Below are 23,608 nucleotides of genomic sequence, written 5' to 3'. Positions count from 1 at the left end.
TTTGTTGGCAATGACAGAGGTGAAACGTTTCCTGTAAGTCTTCACCAGGTTTGCACACACTGTAGCTGGTATTTTGGCCCATTCCTCCATGCAGATCTCCTCTAGAGCAGTGATGTTTTGGGGCTGTCGCTGGGCAACACGGACTCCACAAATTTTCTATGGGGTTGAGGTCTGGAGACTGGCTAGGCCACTCTAGGACCTTGAAATGCTTTTTACGGAGCCACTCCTTCGTTGCCCGAGCGGTGTGTTTGGGATCATTGTCATGCTGGAAGACCCAGCCACGTTCCATCTTCAATGCTCTCACTGATGGAAGGAGGTTTTGGCTTAAAATCTCACGATACATGGCCCCGTTCATTCTTCCCTTAACACGGATCAGTCGTCCTGTCCCCTTTGCAGAAAAACAGCCCCAAAGCATAATGTTTCCACCCCCATGCTTCACAGTAGGTATGGTGTTCTTGGGTTCTTCTTCTTCCTCCAAACACGACGAGTTGAGTTTTTACCAAAAAGTTCCATTTTGGTTTCATCTGGCCACATGATATTCTCCCAATACTCTTCTGGATCATCCATATGCTCTCTGACAAACTTCAGACGGGCCTGGACATGTACTGGCTTAAGCAGGGGGACACGCCTGGTACTGCAGGATTTTAGTCCCTCTCGGCGTAGTGTGTTACTGATGGTAGCCTTTGTTACTTTGGTCCCAGCTCTCTGCAGGTAATTCATCAGGGTCCCTATGTGTAGTTCTGGGATTTTTATGATAATTATAATTCATGATCATTTTGACCCCACGGGATCGAGGGAGATTATCAATGGTCTTGTATGTCTTCCATTTTCTTACAATTGCTCCCACAGTTGATTTATTCACACCAACCTGCTTGCCTATTGTAGATTCACTCTTCCCAGCCTGGTGCAGGTCTACAATTTTCTTCCTGGTGTCCTTCGACAGCTCTTTGGTCTTGGCCATGGTTGAGTTTGGAGTCTGACTGTTTGAGGCTGTGGACAGGTGTCTTTTATACAGATAACGAGGTCAAACAGGTGCCATTAATACAGGTAACGAATGGAGGACAGAAGAGCTTCTTAAAGAAGAAGTTACTGGTCTGTGAGAGCCAGGAATCTTGCTTGTTTGTTATTGACCAAATACTTATTTTCCACCATAATTTACAAATAAATTCTTTAAAAATCCTACAATGTGATTTCCTGGATTTTTTTTCTCATTTTGTCTCTCATAGTTGAAGTGTAGCTATGATGAAAATTACAGACCTCTCTCATCTTTCTAAGTAGGAGAACTTGCACAATCAGTGGCTGACTAAATACTTTTTGACCCCACTGTACATATAATTACCCGGTACTGACGTGTCTTATCTAGTATTAAATACTGGAACTGTGATTTTGTAGGTGTGAAGATCTGTGTGTGACTTATCATGTTGAGGTGTGACATGATTATCGCTGCAGGTAGAACAGGTTACAAAGTATTTAAAGTGTCGACACCTTCACACAGAACATTAAAATCATTCAGATCTTTTATTTCTACCTGAGAGAAAACAGACTGATCACTACAGGTGAGATTTATTTCCTACAGTAAACCATTTTAATATAAAAATGAGATAATTAACAAAGGTTTTCAGTATCAGGACAGAGTTCTGGTAACTTTCTGTCTTCAGTAGCGTCAGTTTCTATGTTTAATTACTGTACAGACTCTCATTATCAGTTAAACACATTATAGTGAATAAATATTTTTAATTGAAATGTACAGAATATGTTTTATAAAATCACGTCACTGATCAGTACAGGCGAAATTTCCTTCTTACTGAAATATTTACTGTGAAACATTTAATGATGTTTGTTTGAGGTTCAGCAGCTCAGTGTTAGAAATAACTCATAATAACTCTGATTTTACTATTTCATATACAGATGTAAATGTAAACATATATACTTACAGTTTACTGTACTTACTTCCATGTGTACTTGTGTTATATTTAAGCTGCTGGAACAATGTAATAAATGTTATCTTATAATTTTATAACAGAGATACAAAAAAATCTGTAATAATTGTACAGACCAAATGCAATTAGGAGGCTTGCTCAAGTACCTTAACCGCTAGGCTACAACTGCCCTGTGTGTGTGTAACAACTTTTATATACACACATCACTGCTAACAAACAAGCAAGATTTCTGGCTCTCACAGACCTGTAACTTCTTCTTTAAGAAGCTCTTCTGTCCTCCACTCGTTACCTGTATTAATGGCACCTGTTTGACATCGTTATCTGTATAAAAGACACCTGTCCACAGCCTCAAACAGTCAACCATGGCCAAGACCAAAGAGCTGTCGAAGGACACCAGGAAGAAAATTGTAGACCTGCACCAGGCTGGGAAGAGTGAATCTACAATAGGCAAGCAGGTTGGTGTGAATAAATCAACTGTGGGAACAATTGTAAGAAAATGGAAGACATACAAGACCATTGATAATCTCCCTCGATCCCGTGGGGTCAAAATGATCATGAGAACGGTGAGCAAAAATCCCAGAACTACACGGAGGGACCTGATGAATGACCTGCAGAGAGCTGGGACCAAAGTAACAAAGGCTACCATCAGTAACACACTACGCCGAGAGGGACTCAAATCCTGCAGTGCCAGGCGTGTCCCCCTGCTTAAGCCAGTACATGTCCAGGCCCATCTGAAGTTTGCCAGAGAGCATATGGATGATCCAGAAGAGGATTGGGAGAATATCATGTGGTCAGATGAAACCAAAATGGAACTTTTTGGTAAAAACTCAACTCGCTGTGTTTGGAGGAAGAAGAATGCTGAGTTGCACACCATACCTACTGTGAAGCATGGGGGTGGAAACATCATGTTTTGGGGCTGTTTTTCTGCAAAGGGGACAGGACGACTGATCCGTGTTAAGGGAAGAATGAACGGGGCCATGTATCGTGAGATTTTAAGCCAAAACCTCCTTCCATCAGTGAGAGCATTGAAGATGGAACGTGGCTGGGTCTTCCAGCATGACAATGATCCCAAACACACCGCTCGGGCAACGAAGGAGTGGCTCCATAAAAAGCATTTCAAGGTCCTGGAGTTGCCTAGCCAGTCTCCAGACCTCAACCCCATAGAAAATTTGTGGAGTCCGTGTTGCCCAGGGACAGCCCCAAAACATCACTGCTCTAGAGGAGATCTGCATGGAGGAATGGGCCAAAATACCAGCTACAGTGTGTGCAAACCTGGTGAAGACTTACAGGAAATGTTTGACCTCTGTCATTGCCAACAAAGCTTATGTTACAAAGTATTGAGTTGAACTTTTGTTATTGACCAAATACTTATTTTCCACCATAATTTACAAATAAATTCTTTAAAAATCCTACAATGTGATTTCCTGGATTTTTTTTTCTCATTTTGTCTCTCATAGTTGAAGTGTAGCTATGATGAAAATTACAGACCTCTCTCATCTTTCTAAGTAGGAGAACTTGCACAATCAGTGGCTGACTAAATACTTTTTGGCCCCACTGTATATTTATTGGTAGACCAAAAGAACAAGCAATTATGATTTTTGCATCAAGTTGTGGTCTGTACCTGATCTTGGTGTTCTCTTATTTATGTATTTTTTCTGCATGTTTAGGGGTTTAGTCCATTCCATTAAAAGACTCAACAGTACAACAGACTGTGTGTTCATGAGCGAATGAGAGCGGTCTACTCAGACTGCTTTAAGATTAAGATGGAAACTAACAATGAATACTGATATTAAAAGGTAAATAATTGTTTTTTATGATCTAAACACATGACCTAATAGTTCATTTTAAAAATAATAATCACATAAATCACTATATTAAGTTTATATTTATTTCTGCAATCAGATCCAAACAAAGGGAATCAGATTCTTCAGTCATATCATCATAAACAGTGACATCATCATCTATGCATCATCCAGTAGTATTCCGAGATGGAGATCCATCACCTGGATGCAGGTAACATGAAACTGTTCCATTATGTGAGGAAATCTTTACACAGGAATGTAAGGAATTATTGTAAGGCATTAACCACAATGTAATAAAATAAAAACTTGATTTGTCATTGTACATAGTGTAATGAACTACTGTGCTGTACTTCTCAACATGAATCATATATATATATACAGTATATATATATATATATATATAAACTATATATATATTATAAACAATAGGTGCAAAGTAGGAAAAATGAGGTGCAAAAATTTGTGAGTTCTTAAGGGTTTGGGTGGGGTGTGCATACTTCCTCAGGAAGAAAAGTCAAGTCAAATTTATTTTTAAAGCAACTTTACAGAATCCTGGACCGACAGACCAAAAACCCCTGTTAAGTAAGTTTCTGTCAGAACCCCCTCGGGGTAAAACAACAGAAGATGTAGTTAAAACGTGAAATAGTTAGGAGTAACATGTCAGTTTTGCAGAGATTAGCATGAGACTCTGGCAGCCCTAATTATTACAGCATAACTAGTCAAGTCAAGTCAAGTCAACTTTATTTATATAGCGCTTTTTACAATATACATTGTCTCAAAGCAACTTTACAAAATCCAGGACCAACAGATACAAAAACCCCTGTTGAGCAAGCCGAGGGCGACTGTGGCAAGGAAAAACTCCCTGAAAATTACAGGAAGAAACCTTGAGAGGAACCAGACTCAACAGGGCCCATCCTTCTTGGGTGGTCTGGAGGATACTTTAAATAAATACACGATTTACACAAATCATACAAACACAGAATTAAATGATCTAAAAGTTATAACTGGTAATAAATAGATAAATAAACAATTAAATAATAATAGAGTTGTTATCCGCTCTAGTCTTCAATAAAGTCTGTAGTGATTTCTTGTCGTTGCAATTACTCCAGACCCGTCACATCTGACAGGAGCAGCATCGTTGTCCCGGCAGTCTCGACTTTAATCCTTAACCTCGGCGGGTAAACAGGTTTCCATCAGAATGCCCTCGGGGTAAAACAACAGAGAATGTAGTTAATAATGTACAATGCTAGTTGACAAACAGTTTTACAGAGAGTTTTAGACTCCGGCAGCCCTAATTATTACAGCATAACTAAAAGGGAGAGCGAGCAGGTAACAAGGTCATGAAGGCTTTCACAGGACATCAGCGCCCACCTCTCCTACCCAAACCAGAGTGATTGGACAAGAGAGGCAGAACGACAGCGACCCAACATCCCTGATCACCACAAGTTTCTATGACCAAGAACCCCCAAGCTCTGCGCCTTTGTCTATATTAATCAAAGGCCTGAGAAAATAAATATGTTTTCAGTTTAGACTTAAACATTGAGACTGTGTCCGAATCCCGAATAGAGGCAGGAAGATTATTCCAAAGTTGTGGAGCTTTGTAAGAAAATGCTCTTCCACCAGCTTTGGTCTTTTTAATTTTAGGAACTATAAGTAACCCTGCATCTTGTGAACGAAGTGGACGTGCTGGGTTGTAGTAATTAATAAGCTCACTCAGATACTGTGGAGCCAGACCATGTAGCGCTTTATAGGTTAGTAAAAGTATTTTGTAATCAATGCGAAATTTAACTGGCAGCCAGTGTAGAGATGATAGAACAGGAGTGATATGATCAAATTTTTTAGTTCTAGTTAGCACTCGAGCTGCTGCATTTTGAACTAACTGGAGTTTGTTTAAGGATCTACCAGAGCATCCAGTTAGAAGAGCATTACAATAATCTAACCGAGAAGTTATAAACGCATGGATCAGTTTTTCGGCGTCATTAACAGATAGTATATTTCTTATTTTAGAGATATTACGCAAATGATAGAAAGCAACTCTAGTAATATTATTAATGTGTGTATCAAAGGAAAGATCTGAATCTAGTGTGACACCTAAGTTTTTTACATCTGGGCTGGGAGTAACAGAGAACGTGTTTAAGTTTAGCACCATGTTAGACAACTTGTCTCTTGCAGCTTTAGAGCCAACAAGTAAAACCTCAGTTTTATCTGAATTAAGTAAAAGAAAATTACACGACATCCAGTTTTTTATGTCGTTTACACAATCTTCTATCTTACTGATTGTGTCAGTATCATTTGGTTTGGCTGATATATACAGCTGTGTGTCATCTGCATAGCAGATGAACTAAAAGGGAGAGCGAGCAGGTAACAAAATCATGAAGGCTTTCACAGGACATCAGCGCCCACCTCCCCCACCATCATCAAACCTGAGTGATCAGACAAGAGAGGCAGAACAACAGCAACATAACATCCCATCCAAGTTTCTATGACCAATAACCCACAAGCCTTTGTCTATATTCAGGGTGGTAGATCCGGTCCTAGAGGTCAGAAATCAAACAGGAAGATTATTCCAAAGTTGTGGAGCTTTGTAAGAAAATGCTCATAAATCAAATAAAATTGTTTACTGCTAAAAGCACTATGGAGTGTTGTGCAGATTAGATACAAATTAAAAACTGGGCATTGTTTGGAGAGCCAACAAGATAAATAAAAAAACAGCAAAAAAGTGTGTTCATAAACACTGGATGTGTGTATGTGTGTAGCACTGCTGAACTCTTATGTGCTGAATGCAGCACTGCGACCACATCAAAACTCAATTAAGATCAGGATGAAGTGGTTGCTGTACATGAATAAATTATTATTATTAACACTGAACAAACTGAATAATTAATTGATGCAGATTAAAAGAGGCATGTTCGTTTCCTTCCTGTTTGTACCTAGATGGCCTCTGTCTTGAAGAGACAGAAGAGATAAAAACAAAAAACAGATCATTTGTTGAATGTCTTTAAACGTTTGGCTCCACCTTTATGAATCCAACAAATCAAACACTTCAGAGCAACACATATTTCCTTTGAATAATTAAAAGATGCATTTCTTTATATAAAAAAAAACCCTTTATGAATTTTATTTCTTTCATAAGTTTATTGTGAGTTTGATGGTGATCTGCTGGGTCCAGAAAATACAGACAACAATTTAAACTATTAATGTGGTGGTGTACAAAGTTCTACAATCTTCTTTAATGTGTGGAACATTAGATGTTTTATATCAGCACATAAAGCGTTAAACTTTAAATTACACAGAACATTTGAATTTGAAAGTCAGGTCTGAAATTAAAACCTTGGTGTGTCCACAGTGTCCTGCAGGGGGCGACATCTACATTACCAGAGGGATTCATCAGAAATATGAGGTAAGAACAAACCCAGCAACAGAACATTTAGTGATGCTAAGTGATTATAAGGTTCGATTCTCTCCTGTGTTCTTTTATATTTTGATGAGATTAAAATTGTAAAAGTTCCTAAACTTATGTCAACAGTAAATATATTGTTCTCATCACTATATAACAGGTCTGACTTTCAGAAGAAGCTTAAATTAAATCTGATAAAGAAGTTTCAGTGTGTAAATGAAGTGATCACAAAGCAGGGAAACCCAACACTTCTGAATGAGATCTACACCGAGCTCTATATCACAGAGGGAGAAAGTGGAAAAGTAAATCATGAACATGAGGTGAGGCAGATCGAGGCAGCATCCAGGAGAGCAGCAACAGAGGACACGCCCATCAAATTTAACAACATCTTTAAACCTTTATCAGACCAAGATGAACCCATCAGGACTGTCCTGACTAAGGGTGTCGCCGGCATCGGAAAAACCGTCTCTGTACAGAAGTTCATTCTGGATTGGGCTGAAGGGCAAGAGAATCAGGACGTCCAGCTCATATTTTCCCTTCCTTTCAGAGAGCTGAATTTAATTAAGGACCACAAACTGAGTCTGATGGATCTCCTTCATTTCTATTTTCAGGAGATAAAAGAAACTGACATTTCCAGCTTGTTCAAAGTTCTGTTTATTTTTGATGGGTTGGATGAGTGTCGTTTACCTCTAGATCTCCAGAACTCAGTGAGATTGAGTGATGTAAATGAATCTGCATCAGTTCATGAGCTGCTGATGAACCTGATCAAAGGGAATCTGCTTCCTTCTGCTCTGATCTGGATCACCTCCCGCCCAGCAGCAGCTGATCAGATCCCCTCTGAGTGTATTGATCGAGTGACGGAGGTACGAGGATTCAGTGATCCACAGAAGGAGGAGTACTTCAGGAAGAGGGTCAGTGATCAGAGTCTGGCCAGTAGAATCATCTCACACCTGAAGTCATTAAGAAGCCTCTACATCATGTGTCACATTCCGGTCTTCTGCTGGATTACAGCCACAGTTCTAGAGAGAATGTTTGGTGAAGCAGAGAGTGGAGAGATCCCCAAAACTCTGACTCAAGTGTACACCCACTTCCTCATCATTCAGACCAACATCATCAGAAAAAAGTACATGAAGAATCAGGAGGAAGAAGGAGAAATGATCCTCAAACTGGGAAAACTGGCTTTTGAGCAGCTGATGAAAGGAAACCTGATCTTCTATGAGGAAGACCTGATGGAGTGTGGAATTGATGTTCGAGAAGCCTCAGTGTACTCTGGTGTGTGTACACAGATCTTCAGAGAGGAGTTTGGACTTCACCAGAGTAAAGTGTACTGCTTTGTTCATCTGAGCATTCAGGAACATCTCGCAGCTCTATATGTGCACCTGACCTTCATGAACGAAAAGAAAAATGTTCTTCAACAGAGTGCGTCCTCAAAACCGAGAATTCTGAAGAGAAAACAAATCTCAGATCTACACAAGAGTGCTGTAGATCAGGCATTACAGAGTAAGAATGGACATCTGGATATTTTTCTTCGCTTTCTTCTGGGTCTCTTACTGCAGTCCAATCAGAATCTCTTACAAGCTTCAGTGACACAAACAGGAAGTGACTCTCACAACAACCAGGAAACAGTTCAGTACATTAAGAAGAAGATTAGTGAGAATCCCTCAATAGATAAATCCATCAATCTGTTCCACTGTCTGAATGAACTGGAGGATCATTCACTAGTTCAGGAGATTCAACAATATTTGAACTCTGGAGAACTAAACCAAACCAATCTCTCTGATTCTCAGTGGTCAGCTCTGGTCTTCATCTTATTGACATCATTAGAGAAACTTAATGTGTTTAACCTGAGAGATTATACCAACACATACAGCCCACCAGAGAAGGTTCTTCTGAAACTGATGCCGGTGGTTGCAGCATCCAGAGCAGTTTGGTGAGTAATGCTGAAGATTCAGTTTAAACTGTTCTAATATTCATCACAGAAAGATTTCTGTTAGGACACTGTAATTTTGATGTTATAGTATTTTGTCTAGTATTTTCTCAGCTAGACAAGGAGACAACTCTCTTCAAAATACAGTTTTTTTCTGTATGTCAGTGTTTGGTGTTTTAAAATGGAGTTTAACAAATTCACTCAACACACCTAAACACAATAACATTCAGTAGGAAACTTAGTTACTATATTTATAACAGTTTCAATCAAATTTTTTTTTTTTTTTAGCATTTTTGATCCAACAGATTTAGTTTAGATAAACAGATGATCTGCACTGGTGCTAGTGAATCAAGTATCATGTTTTTCAGGCTTGGTCTGTGTGAACTGAAAGATAAAGGTTATGAAGCTCTGGCCTCAGTGCTCAGTTCAGAATTATCCAGTTTGAGAGAACTTGATCTATTTGATAATAAACTGAGTGATTCAGGAGTGAAGCGTCTCTCTGCTGGACTGGAGAATCCTCACTGTAAACTGGAGATACTGAGGTAAGATCATCTTTCTGAGAATCACACATGAGCTGCACATCAACAACTTGTAATATAAATTGGGTGCTGTGTATTCCTACTTCTCTGAAAAACTGGAAAAGGGGCTAGTTTGATATTTCTCCTGCAACATGACCAATTGCTACACTCCTACTGAACTTTTACATCTAAACTGGCTTCCTTCTGATGTTTACAATGTCAGTGCTGTACTGGACATAGCTTGTCATCTATGATATAAACAAACAGAAATTTTAGATGGCTGTCCAAAACTGATTCAGATTGGAAGCATCTACCTAAGCCTAACTCAACTATGTCAATAAGCACCAAGTTTGCATTATTAAACATCTGCTCACTGATGTTGAATGAAGAGTGGATCATTGTTCTCTCTGCAGGTTGGATAATTGTGGTGTATCAGATGAAGGTTGTTCTGCTCTCGCTTCAGCTCTGAGATCAAACCCCTCACACCTGAGAGAACTCGATCTGTCTGATAATAATCTAGGAGATTCAGGAGTGAAGTGTCTCTCTGCTGGACTGGAGAATCCTCACTGTAAACTGGAGATACTGAGGTAAGATCATCTCTCTGAGAATTACACATGAGCTGCTCCTCACTAACTCATCTTCTCTAATAGTGACACTGAAACAGAGGATTTAGGTTTGAATGGAAGTTGTGTCTTTACTAAATAAAGAGTGGAAATGTTCTATAAAAATAAACAATAGTCCTTCAGTCTAAGAAGCGGAATTTCTTCTGATTCATGTTTTACTGCTATTACACCAGATCAGAACATCTTTATTAGTAGACTAATACATTAAAATAAATATTATTAAAGAAAACCTGGTTGACTCCAAACTCAACCATGGCCAAGACCCAAGAGCTGTCGACGGACACCAGGAAAAAAATTGTAGACCTACACCAGGCTGGGAAGAGTGAATCTACAATAGGCAAGCATGTTGGTGTGAATAAATCAACTGTGAGAGCAATTGTAAGAAAATGGAAGACATACAAGACCTTTGATAATCTCCTTCGATCTCAAGATCTCATCCGTGTTACGGGAATAATTAATGCGGTCATGTATCGTGAGATTTTAAGCCAAAACCTCCTTCCATCAGTGAGAGCATTGAAGATGGAACGTGGCTGGGTCTTCCAGCATGACAATGATCCCAAACACACCGCTCGGGCAACGAAGGAGTGGCTCCGTAAAAAGCATTTCAAGGTCCTGAAGTGGCCTAGCTAGTCTCCAGACCTCAACCCCATAGAAAATTTGTGGAGTCCGTGTTGCCCAGCGACAGCCCCAAAACATCACTGCTCTAGAGGAGATCTGCATGGAGGAATGGGCCAAAATACCAGCTACAGTGTGTGCAAACCTGGTGAGGACTTACAGGAAACGTTTCACCTCTGTCATTTCCAACAAAAATTTTGTAACAAAGTATTGAGTTGAACTTTTGTTATTGACCAAATACTTATTTTCCACCATAGTTTACAAATAAATTCTTTAAAAATCCTACAATGGGATTTCCTAAATTTTTTTTTCTCATTTTGTCTCTCATAGTTGAAGTGTACCTATGATGAAAATTACAGACCTCTCTCATCTTTCTAATTAGTAGAACTTGCACAATTAGTGGCTGACTAAATACTTTTTGGCCCCACAGTAAATCCATTCAAGTTTTCATCATGGAGTCAGAGATCAGCCATATATCATTTTATTTGTACTTTGTTGATTTTATTGTTTCACAGAGATTCATCCACACTGATTGTAGACTGTAGTGACTCTGTAGATGATTAAGTTCTTCTAGAACTGAGAGAATGAAGAGTGGATCCTTGTTCTTACTGCAGGTTGGATAATTGTGGTGTATCAGATAAAGGTTGTTCTGCTCTGGCTTCAGCTCTGAGATCAAACCCCTCACACCTGAGAGATCTCAATCTGTCTGATAATGAACTAGGAGATTCAGGAGTGAAGCGTCTCTCTGCTGTACTGGAGAATCCTGAATGTAAACTTGAGATACTGAGGTAAGATCATCTCTCTGATAATCACACATGAGCTGCTCCTCACTAACTCATCTTCTCTAATAGTGAGACTGAAACAGAGGCTTTAGGTTTGATTGTGAGTGGGCTTTGTAAGTATACTTATTACAAGTGCAAGATTAGCTTTTAAGTTAAAGTGTCCAGATTTATAGTGCTGTATTTAGTTCATCTTACAATGAACTAAATAAAAGCTCTTAGAGCTCGTGTTCACTGACGTAAATCCTCGCTTGTTTTTAAATTCTGTTCCCGTGAAACTCCAGCTACTGACTTCTGAAAATTTTCATTTTGTCCAGTGAATTGAGAATTTTTTTGTCCAGTATTTAAGCTGTTTTCTGTGACTACCAGCAAAAACATCAGTGGATCCAACTTAAACAGCACTTTACTACTTAATTTAAAGCTAAGTATCTTATTCACTGTTATTAAAACCTGAATCTGAAGCAGAGGTGGACCATGCAACATGACAACAACCCCAAAACTGGAATGTCCAAGTCAAAGCCCGGGTCTTAATCCTATTGAGATGCTGTGGGGTGATTTGAAACGGGCTGTGTATGCAAGAAACCCCTCAAACCTCACACAGCTGAAGAAATTCTGCATGGAGGAGAAAAACTTTCTCACAGTTGATGTCAGAGATGGTAGATGGTTATAGGAAATGTCTAACTGAGGTTATTTCAGACAAAGAGGGAAATACCAGCTATTAGGGCATACGGTCTCCTAACTTAAGTTTTTCAGTTTTGTTTGTTTAATAATATAATCTCCATCTCAGTACTGTCCAAATGAAGCTCAAATGTTTATATGTTTAAATATGTTAGAAAAGACAAAGGTTCTCATTTCACATGACACACACACACACACACACACAGACACACACACACACACACACACACACAGACACACACACACACATATACGTATATATATCCGTAGTTCGTGTTGAGCGTGGTAGTGATGCACTTGCTTAATAAAGAAATCAATTCCACTTGATTAACTTCTTCTGTTATGGTACCGAATAGCGGACAGCTAGAGTCATCGCGTTAGCCGAGCATGCTATTACATGAACTATGTGTTACGGGGCGGTGCCGCCACGTGTTGTGTTTCCCAGGTGTCAGTAACCACCTGGGTGGACTCAAAAGCAAATAGGGAAGTATTGGAGAAAGTGGGATTTGAACCAGGGTCGCTGGTGTGGAAGAGCAATGCTCTACCCAGTACTCTATGGGGAGTGTAAGGGTGCTTGTGACTATGACTTTTATCCAATGATAGGGGATAAAAGAAAGAAAAAATAATAATAATAAACAAATAAAATACAATGGTAGCAGGACAGAATATACCTGCCCAGACTACAACTGACCACGTAGATAAAAGGTAAAAGAAAGAAACCAGCCACGGGAGTGTAATAACCACAACTTAAATACTGGGTCTCGAACCCTTGCTGCTGGTGTACTGAACAGCCGAAAGGCTGACGCTCTAACAACTGCGCCACCGGCTGAGCTAAGGAAAATGTAGATTCTAGAACTTAGAAAGATCAAAGCCGAAAAAGGCGGGAAAATGGAAACAAAGGATGCCAAACAAACTTAGGACTAACAAAGGAAAACAACCTGGCAAGCTACCCACTGGCCGTTGGGTAGTCTTGTCAGAACTAAGATGGAAACCTCTGCAAAGGTGCGAGGAGGTAACTAAAGAAATAGCTTTTTAATATTTGTCTTTTAAACTTTCTATAAACTACAAAGGAACATAGACAGGGCCAAGAGGGAACTGGTTCCCTACAAAGCGAGAAAAAGAGAAGGCAGTATAAAGGTTCTTTCAAAGAGATATACCAATTACCGGCGAGGTCTGGTTTCTATATGCAAACGCAAGACTCTGCGCCGAGTGAACTGGGCGAAGTCCTTATAAAGGCATTGCCCAGCTGATATTAATCAAGCTAATTATCACTGGGTGCAGAGCGCGGTCTCCCTCTAGTGGCAGGAAGATGGCAGTGCGGGCGGCCCCTTACACTATGGAAGCCCCAAAGGGTCAAAACACACTTCGTGTAGAAACGTCCATCAAACCATTGTCACAATACAACCACAGAAAAGTCTGTTACAATAACTACGCCTTATCCCACCTAAAGCACCGCTGATCTACAATGTTTGCTGATGGAGAAATTTTAACCTACAATCTGACATTTATACGAAGTCAAGGGTCTCTGCTGGATAGTATTACTGCCTAGTATGTGAGTGAATAAAACTCCCTTACAGTTTTCTCTTGTCCCAGCAGTTTTTAACATGAGTACATTTAGCATAAAATGTGTTCACCATTTTAATTGTACATTTCACTTAAAAATCCTTGTTTTCTATAAAATGTTAATCGTTTGACAGCCCTAATATATATATATATATATACAGTGTATCACAAAAGTGAGTACACCCCTCACATTTCTGCAGATATTTAAGTATATTGTCACGCGGGGTCAACGGACCGAGGCAAAAGGGGGCGGACACACACGCAGAGATGTCTACTAATATATTTATTAATAAAGAACAGTGCTATCTACCATGATTTGACATGAGCATAAACTACTAACATGACTGGACATGAGCATAAACTACTAACATGACTTGACATGAGCATAAACTACTAACATGACTTGACATGAGCATAAACTACTAACATGACTTGACATGAGCATAAACTACTAACATGACTTGACATGAGCATAAACTACTAACATGACTTGACATGAGCATAAACTATTAACATGACTTGACATGAGCATAAACTACTAACATGACTTGACATGAGCATAAACTACTAACATGACTTGACATGAGCATAAACTATTAACATGACTTGACATGAGCATAAACTACTAACATGACTTGACATGAGTATAAACTACTAACATCGTTGGTAACATAGGCTAAACACAGGATAGGAACACTGGCTAAACATAAGCTAGGAACATAGGCTAAACAGAAGCTAGGAACATAGGCTAAGCATAAGCTAGGAACATAGGCTAAGCATAAGCTAGGAACATAGGCTAGAAACAAAACCCCTACCGTGCTCACCAAAAGTCCACATGAAAACAAAACAGTTCCCAATGTTTGTGCTCCAGCACACCTCTTAAATAGAGGGCAGCTGGAGCCCATTAGTCCTTGGGAACCAATCGAAAGAGAGGGTGTGGCAACTAGGCACACTGGAGCACACAAAGGCTCCTAGTGTGACATATATCTTTTCATGGGACAACACTGACAAAATGACACTTTGACACAATGAAAAGTAGTCTGTGTGCAGCTTAAATAACAGTGTAAATTTATTCTTCCCTCAAAATAACTCAATATACAGCCATTAATGTCTAAACCACCGGCAACAAAAGTGAGTACACCCCTTAGTGAAAGTTCCTGAAGTGTCAATATTTTGTGTGGCCACCATTATTTCCCAGAACTGCCTTAACTCTCCTGGGCATGGAGTTTACCAGAGCTTCACAGGTTGCCACTGGAATGCTTTTCCACTCCTCCATGACGACATCACGGAGCTGGCGGATATTCGAGACTTTGCACTCCTCCACCTTCCGCTTGAGGATGCCCCAAAGATGTTCTATTGGGTTTAGGTCTGGAGACATGCTTGGCCAGTCCATCACCTTTACCCTCAGCCTCTTCAATAAAGCAGTGGTCGTCTTAGAGGTGTGTTTGGGGTCATTATCATGCTGGAACACTGCCCTGCGACCCAGTTTCCGGAGGGAGGGGATCATGCTCTGCTTCAGTATTTCACAGAACATATTGGAGTTCATGTGTCCCTCAATGAAATGTAACTCCCCAACACCTGCTGCACTCATGAAGCCCCAGACCATGGCATTCCCACCACCATGCTTGACTGTAGGCATGACACACTTATCTTTGTACTCCTCACCTGATTGCCGCCACACATGCTTGAGACCATCTGAACCAAACAAATTAATCTTGGTCTCATCAGACCATAGGACATGGTTCCAGTAATCCATGTCCTTTGTTGACATGTCTTCAGCAAACTGTTTGCGGGCTTTCTTGTGTAGAGACTTCAGAAGAGGCTTCCTTCTGGGGTGACAGCCATGCAGACCAATTTGATGTAGTGTGCGGCGTATGGTCTGAGCACTGACAGGCTGACCCCCCGCCTTTTCAATCTCTGCAGCAATGCTGACAGCACTCCTGCGCCTATCTTTCAAAGACAGCAGTTGGATGTGACGCTGAGCACGTGCACTCAGCTTCTTTGGACGACCAACGCGAGGTCTGTTCTGAGTGGACCCTGCTCTTTTAAAACGCTGGATGATCTTGGCCACTGTGCTGCAGCTCAGTTTCAGGGTGTTGGCAATCTTCTTGTAGACTTGGCCATCTTCATGTAGCGCAACAATTCGTCTTTTAAGATCCTCAGAGAGTTCTTTGCCATGAGGTGCCATGTTGGAACTTTCAGTGACCAGTATGAGAGAGTGTGAGAGCTGTACTACTAAATTGAACACACCTGCTCCCTATGAACACCTGAGACCTAGTAACACTAACAAATCACATGACATTTTGGAGGGAAAATGACAAGCAGTGCTCAATTTGGACATTTAGGGGTGTAGTCTCTTAGGGGTGTACTCACTTTTGTTGCCGGTGGTTTAGACATTAATGGCTGTATATTGAGTTATTTTGAGGGAAGAATAAATGTACACTGTTATATAAGCTGCACACAGACTACTTTTCATTGTGTCAAAGTGTCATTTTGTCAGTGTTGTCCCATGAAAAGATATACTTAAATATCTGCAGAAATGTGAGGGGTGTACTCACTTTTGTGATACACTGTATATATACAGGGGTTGGACAATGAAACTGAAACACCTGGTTTTAGACCACAATAATTTATTAGTATGGTGTAGGGCCTCCTTTTGCGGCCAATACAGCGTCAATTCGCCTTGGAAATGACATATACAAGTCCTGCACAGTGGTCAGAGGGATTTTAAGCCATTCTTCTTGCAGGATAGTGGCCAGGTCACTACGTGATGCTGGTGGAGGAAAACGTTTCCTGACTCGCTTCTCCAAAACACCCCAAAGTGGCTCAATAATATTTAGATCTGGTGACTGTGCAGGCCATGGGAGATGTTCAACTTCACTTTCATGTTCATCAAACCAATCTTTCACCAGTCTTGCTGTGTGTATTGGTGCATTGTCATCCTGATACACGGCACCGCCTTCAGGATACAATGTTTGAACCATTGGATGCACATGGTCCTCCAGAATGGTTCGGTAGTCCTTGGCAGTGACGCGCCCATCTAGCACAAGTATTGGGCCAAGGGAATGCCATGATATGGCAGCCCAAACCATCACTGATCCACCCCCATGCTTCACTCTGGGCATGCAACAGTCTGGGTGGTACGCTTCTTTGGGGCTTCTCCACACCGTAACTCTCCCGGATGTGGGGAAAACAGTAAAGGTGGACTCATCAGAGAACAATACATGTTTCACATTGTCCACAGCCCAAGATTTGCGCTCCTTGCACCATTGAAACCGACGTTTGGCATTGGCACGGGTGACCAAAGGTTTGGCTATAGCAGCCCGGCCGTGTATATTGACCCTGTGGAGCTCCCGACGGACAGTTCTGGTGGAAACAGGAGAGTTGAGGTGCACATTTAATTCTGCCGTGATTTGGGCAGCCGTGGTTTTATGTTTTTTGGATACAATCCGGGTTAGCACCCGAACATCCCTTTCAGACAGCTTCCTCTTGCATCCACAGTTAATCCTGTTGGATGTGGTTTGTCCTTCTTGGTGGTATGCTGACATTACCCTGGATACCGTGGCTCTTGATACATCACAAAGACTTGCTGTCTTGGTCACAGATGCGCCAGCAAGACGTGCACCAACAATTTGTCCTCTTTTGAACTCTGGTATGTCACCCATAATGTTGTGTGCATTGCAATATTTTGAGCAAAACTGTGCTCTTACCCTGCTAATTGAACCTTCACACTCTGCTCTTACTGGTGCAATGTGCAATTAATGAAGATTGGCCACCAGACTGGTCCAATTTAGCCATGAAACCTCCCACACTAAAATGACAGGTGTTTCAGTTTCATTGTCCAACCCCTGTATATAATAGAGCACAAGTAGTGGTGGCTACAGCTTTATATTATTTATATAATTTTTCCTTAATAGAGAATAATAAGAATAATCCTATATTCCTTTTTGAGACCAAACTAACTAAAAATGTCAATGAAACTGAATCTAATAAACCACCAGACTGTACCAGCCATGATTGTTTTAAACTCTTTAATGACACGACTTCAGAGTCAGTCACCTGGCATCAATTCACTCTGACCAGCATTAGTGATTAGAGTGACGTATCCAACAAGATAATCCAACTAAATTCCTTTAATCCAATCTCCCAAAATGAACTAACTGTGTTGATTAAATCATCAAAATCATCATCGTGTATACTCGATCCTGTTCCAACTCGTTTACTTAAAGATTTACTCCCAGCTATTGTAGAGCCCCTGCTTACATTAATCAATGCATCCCTTAGCCTTGGATATGTACCTAAATTGTTTAAAAGTGCTGTTATTAAACCCCTGATTAAAAAACCTAATCTTGATCCACATGTTCAGTCTAATTATAGGCCAATAATGTGAGGGACAAGTTGTCTAACCTGGTGCTAAACCTAAACACGTTCTCTGTTACTCCCAGCCCAGATGTAAAAAACTTAGGTGCCACTCTAGATTCAGATCTCTCCTTTGATACACACGTTAATAATATTACTAGAGTTGCTTTCTATCATCTGCATAATATCTCTAAAATAAGAAATATACTATCTGCTAATGACGCAGAAAAACTGATCCATGCGTTTATAACTTCTGGGTTAGATTATTGTAATGCTCTTCTAACTGGATGCTCTGGTAGATCCATAAACAAACTCCAGTTAGTTCAAAATGCAGCAGCTCGAGTGCTAACTAGAACTAAAAAAATTGATCATATTAGTCCAGTTCTATCATCTCTACACTGGCCGCCAGTTAAATTCCGCATTGATTACAAAATACTTTTACTAACCTATAAAGCGCTAAATGGTTTGGCTCCACAGTATCTGAGTGAACATATTAATCACTACAACCCAGCGCATCCACTTCGCTCACAAGATGCAGGGTTACTTATACAGTCATGTGAAAAAATTAGGACACCCTATGAAAGCCTGTATATTTTTTTTACATATTTGAACATGTGGATATTTAATATCAATTTTAACAATACTGAGGGATCCAAGTAATATGACTAAACAATGAACAATTACGGCCTTTTTACTACTTTCTGTAAAATGTTATTTAAAAAGAATGCAATTTCTGGTGAGGAATAAATTAGGACACCCCTACATATTGTCCCACTTAAAATAGTTAAGATCACACACAGGTGTATCACATCAGGTGCACATGATTAGAACATCGCTACCCAGCATTTTGAATGAGGCTTGTCCTATTTAAACCTCAGAAAATTTGTTTGGTGTGTCCCTGACTGTTGAAGTGAGAGTGAGCACCATGGTGAGATCCAAAGAGCTGTCTGAGGCCCTCAGAAAGAAGATTGTGGCTGCTTATGAGTCTGGTAAGGGATTTAAAAAGATCTCAAAAGAATTTGACATCAGCCATTCCACCATCCGGAAAATTGTTTACAAGTGGAGGACATTCAAAACAACTGCGACCATGCCCAGGTCTGGCCGTCCAAGCAAGTTCACCCCCAGAGCAGACCGTAAGAAGTCATGAAAAATCCTAAAATTTCATCACAGGACCTACAGCAGGCTCTTGCTACTGTCCATGTGAAAGTGCATGACTCAACTATCAGAAAGAGACTACACAAGTTTAATTTTCATGGGAAGTGTGCAAGGAAGAAACCTTTGCTTTCTAAGAAAAACATTAAGGCCAGACTGAAGTTTTCCAGAGAGAAGACCACGACTTCTGGACTAATGTTCTTTGGACAGATAAGTCTAAAATTGAATTATTTGGACACCAGAACAGAAGACACGTTTGGCGTAAACCAAATACAGCATTCCAAGAAAAGAAGCTCATACCAACTGTGAAGCATGGAGGTGGAAGTGTCATGGTTTGGGGATGCTTTGCTGCAGCAGGACCTGGCCAGCTCACCATCATAGAATCCACCATGAATCCTTCTGTGTATCAAAGGGTGCTTGAGGAACATGTGAAACCATCTGTAAAAAAATTAAAGCTGAAGTGGAACTGGACCCTGCAACATGGCATCAACCCAAAACATACCAGTAAATCCACCAAGGACTGGCTGTAAACTAAGAAGTGGAGAGTCCTGGAATGGCCAAGTCAAAGTCCGGATCTTAATCCCATTGAGATGCTGTGGAGTGACTTAAAACGGGCTGTACATGCAAGAAACCCCTCAAACATCTCACAGCTGAAAGAATTCTGCATTGAGGAGTGGGGCAAACTTTCTTCAGATCGATGTCAGAGATTGGTAGATGGCTACAAGAAGCATCTCACTGAGGTTATTTCAGCCAAAGGGGGCAACACTAGTTATTAGAGGGTAGGGTGTCCTAACTTTTTCCTCCATTATAATATGCATTTTTGTTCATATCTTTTGTTTCATGAGTAAAACAATGTTAATTATTGTTGTTTAATTGCAATTGAATCACTTTCTCTTCCAGAAATAAACAAAAACAAGATTGGGCATTGATATGTGAACATTTCTTAATAAAGAGCTGCCTATTTAATGGGGTGTCCTAAATTTTTTCACATGACTGTAGTTCCTAGAATTAAAAAGATCACGGCTGGTGGAAGAGCATTTTCTTACAAAGCTCCACAACTTTGGAATAATCTTCCTGTCTTTGTTCGTGATTCGGACACGTCTTAATGTTCAATTCCAGATCGAAAACATATTTATTTACTCAGGATTTTGATGATTGTTAAACATTTAATCAAAACTGTTTACATTAGCTGCACCCTCACTGCCTGGTGAAAATACAATAAAAATCTCAGCCACAGTTTTTCTCCATCTGCTAAAACCTTTTTTTTTTAATGACCAAATGTTTTTAATCAGCATGAATCCATTGTTTTAAAGTAAACTTACAGTAACGAGCACAATTCTGTACCAACACACTTAAGAGTTTCACACCATTGTTTTGCTGATTCATGTCAGCTTAAAAATCTTAATTTTTGATAAAATCAGCAAATATGCTTTGTCATTGTCACCATTTGTAATAATAAGTATCTTATATGGTAAAGAGCAAAGCTTGGTGACTGGTATGGCGCCACTTTTACCTATGGGTTATTTCTGTGTGGAGTTTGCATGTTCTCCCCGTGTCTGCGTGGGTTTCCTCCGGGAGCTCCAGTTTCCTCCCACAGTCCAAAAACATGCAAGTGAGTGACTACCGTTCCTGTCATGAATGTAACCAATGTGTAAGAACATGACACAAACATGACATAAACAAACAAACAAACCTATAGGTTACCGTACTGTTTTTATAGGTCTTTGCAAGAATGTGCTGATGTTCTGGTATATTTCAGTTTTAACAGTTTACATAAACTCTTAAAAACAAGTTATACAACCATGAAACAGCAAACAACATTAAAGTAGATAAAATCTCACTGAAACGCAGAGAAAAACAAAATTATTATAACAATATATTAAGGGAGGGAAGACTGGCCAGCTTCTATCTCTTCTCTAGTGAAGGTTCTGGTTAACCGCCACCCCTATGGAATATAAAAGCTGACTTTCCATTTGGTCTAGCAGAGATTCAGCCATGAGGTACATGCACTTCATGCACTTCCGGCATTTCCTGGATTTGGTTGGTCATCTTCCAGTTCACCTGTGTGGGTAGGTGATGGTGGTAAATAATCAAGAAGAAACCAGAGATGTGAGATCAGCCAAATCTTCTTATTTTATTTGTACTTTGTTGATTTTACTGTTTCACAAAGCTTCATCCACACTGATTGTAGACTGTAGTGACTCTGTAGATAATGAAGTTCCTCTAGAACTGAGAGAATGAAGAGTGGCTCATTGTTCTCTCTGCAGGTTGTGTGATTGTGGTGTATCAGATGAAGGTTGTTCTGCTCTGGCTTCAGTTCTGAGATCAAACCCCTCACACCTGAGAGAACTCGATCTGTCTGATAATAATCTAGGAGATTCAGGAGTGAAGCGTCTCTGTGCTGTACTGGAGAATCCTCACTGTAAACTGGAGATACTGAGGTAAGATCATCTCTCTGAGAATCACACATGAGCTGCTCTTCACTAACTCATCTTCTCTAATAGTGAGACTGAAACAGAGGATTTAGGTTTGAATGGAAGTTGTGTCTTTAAGATAAGACACAATAAAAGCCTTTTATTATCCCACAGGGGGAAATTTGCAGTGTTACAGCAGCTTTCAAGAATACAAAAAATAGAGAAAGACAAAGTGTTTACATGTATGTACACATGTTAAAAAGTAAGAATATGTAAAAATTACAAAAATATAAACAGTATTTATAGAGGAGTTAACCCATAATTGCGGAAAATATCTGTGTTAAGCAGAGCTATGGCTCTGTTGTAAAAACTGTCTCTTAGTCTATTAGTCCTTGTTTTTATTTGCCTGTACCGTCTACCCGAGGGCAGCAGTTCAAACATTCGGTACCCTGGGTGTGTACTGTCTTTTTTAATTTTGTGTGCCCTCCTGAGACAGTGGGTGCTGTAGAGCTCCTTTAGTGATGGGAGAGGGTGCCCAATGATTTTCTGGGCGGTGTTGATGACCCTCTGTATGGCCTTCTTGTGTGCCGTGGTACAGCTGGAGAACCACACAGAGATGCAATAAGTCAGCACACTCTCCACGGAGCAGCGGTAGAAAGCAGTCAGCAGATCTTTCCTCAGTTTGAGCCTCCTGAGGATCCTCAGAAAGTGGAGACGCTGCTGGGCCCTCTTCACTACTGCCGAGGTGTTAGAGCTCCATTGGAGGTCCGCGTCCATCTGCACCCCCAGAAACTTGAAGCTGGGTACCCTCTCCACACACTCCCCGTTAATCTAGATTGGTTGCAGATCAGACTTGCTCCTCCTGTAGTCTACAATCAGTTCTTTGGTCTTGGAGGTGTTGATGACCAAGTTGTTGTCTGCACTACACCCCACTAGCCTTTGGACCTCCTCCTTATATGCCGTTTCATCACCATTAGAGATAAGCCCGACCAGGGTGGTGTCATCTGCGAACTTAATTGTGACATTGTCTGGATGGCTACTGACACAGTCATACGTGTACAGGGTATAGAGTAATGGACTCAGCACACAGCCCTGTGCATCCCTGCAGTTCCAGCTGAGAGATGGTGGTGTGGAGCGCTGTTATTATAGCATCCTCTGTAGATCTGTTAGCTCTGTATGCGAACTGAAGTGGGTCGAGGGTGAGTGGGAGTGGGAGGCAGGACATGATGTGACGTTTCACCAGTTTTTCGAAGCACTTCATGACAATTGGTGTCAGAGCAACTGGTCGGTACTCATTGAGGCTGCTGACGCTGGTCTTTTTCGGCAGTGGTATGATTGTGGCTGCCTTCAGACATGGTGGGATGAAGGACTGGGACAGTGATGCATTGAATATCTTTGTAAAAATCCCAGCTAACTGATCCGTACACTCTTTGAGGACCCTCCCGGTCACTCCGTCTGGTCCAGCAGCCTTTCTGGGGTTCACTGCCCTCAGTGTGCACCTCAACTTATGTTCCTGCACCACAAGGCTGTAGCTGCTGCAGTCGGATGGTGGGGCTGCTGCTGCATCTGAACTCTCCATCTCGAAGCGTGTGAAGAAGTGGTTCAGCACTGGGTCGTCCTCAGCCATCGTGATGTTGCTGGACTTGTAGTTGGTGAGATGCTGGACTCCCTGCCACACTTGCCTAGTGTTGTTGGTCTTGAAATGGTTCTCGATCTCCCTTTTGTACTCCACCTTGGCCTTCCTGATGCCTCTCTTCAGGTCAGCTCTGGCGGCTCTGTACTGCGCACCATTACCAGACCTGAAAGTGATGTCACGCTGTCTCAGCAGGACCTGTACTTCT

At 40.7% G+C, this 23,608-nt stretch overlaps 1 protein-coding gene across 1 annotated transcript in view; it reads left to right on the top strand.

Annotated features, from left to right (window-relative positions):
- Nucleotides 1-23,608, top strand: part of LOC134316967 (NACHT, LRR and PYD domains-containing protein 12-like) — a 175,526-nt gene that overhangs the window by 149,671 nt on the left and 2,247 nt on the right. Inside the window, exons 14-16 of the mRNA XM_062997557.1 lie at nt 9,998-10,171; nt 11,437-11,610; nt 21,621-21,794. Coding sequence (XP_062853627.1) covers nt 9,998-10,171; nt 11,437-11,610; nt 21,621-21,794 — 522 coding nt within the window. The remainder of the gene's footprint in view (nt 1-9,997; nt 10,172-11,436; nt 11,611-21,620; nt 21,795-23,608) is intronic.

The sequence above is a fragment of the Trichomycterus rosablanca genome, chromosome 1, assembly GCF_030014385.1.
Source record: "Trichomycterus rosablanca isolate fTriRos1 chromosome 1, fTriRos1.hap1, whole genome shotgun sequence".
Lineage (NCBI taxonomy): Eukaryota > Metazoa > Chordata > Actinopteri > Siluriformes > Trichomycteridae > Trichomycterus > Trichomycterus rosablanca.
Note: the sequence above shows the minus strand (reverse complement) of the source record. Positions and strands in the feature narration are given on the sequence as shown.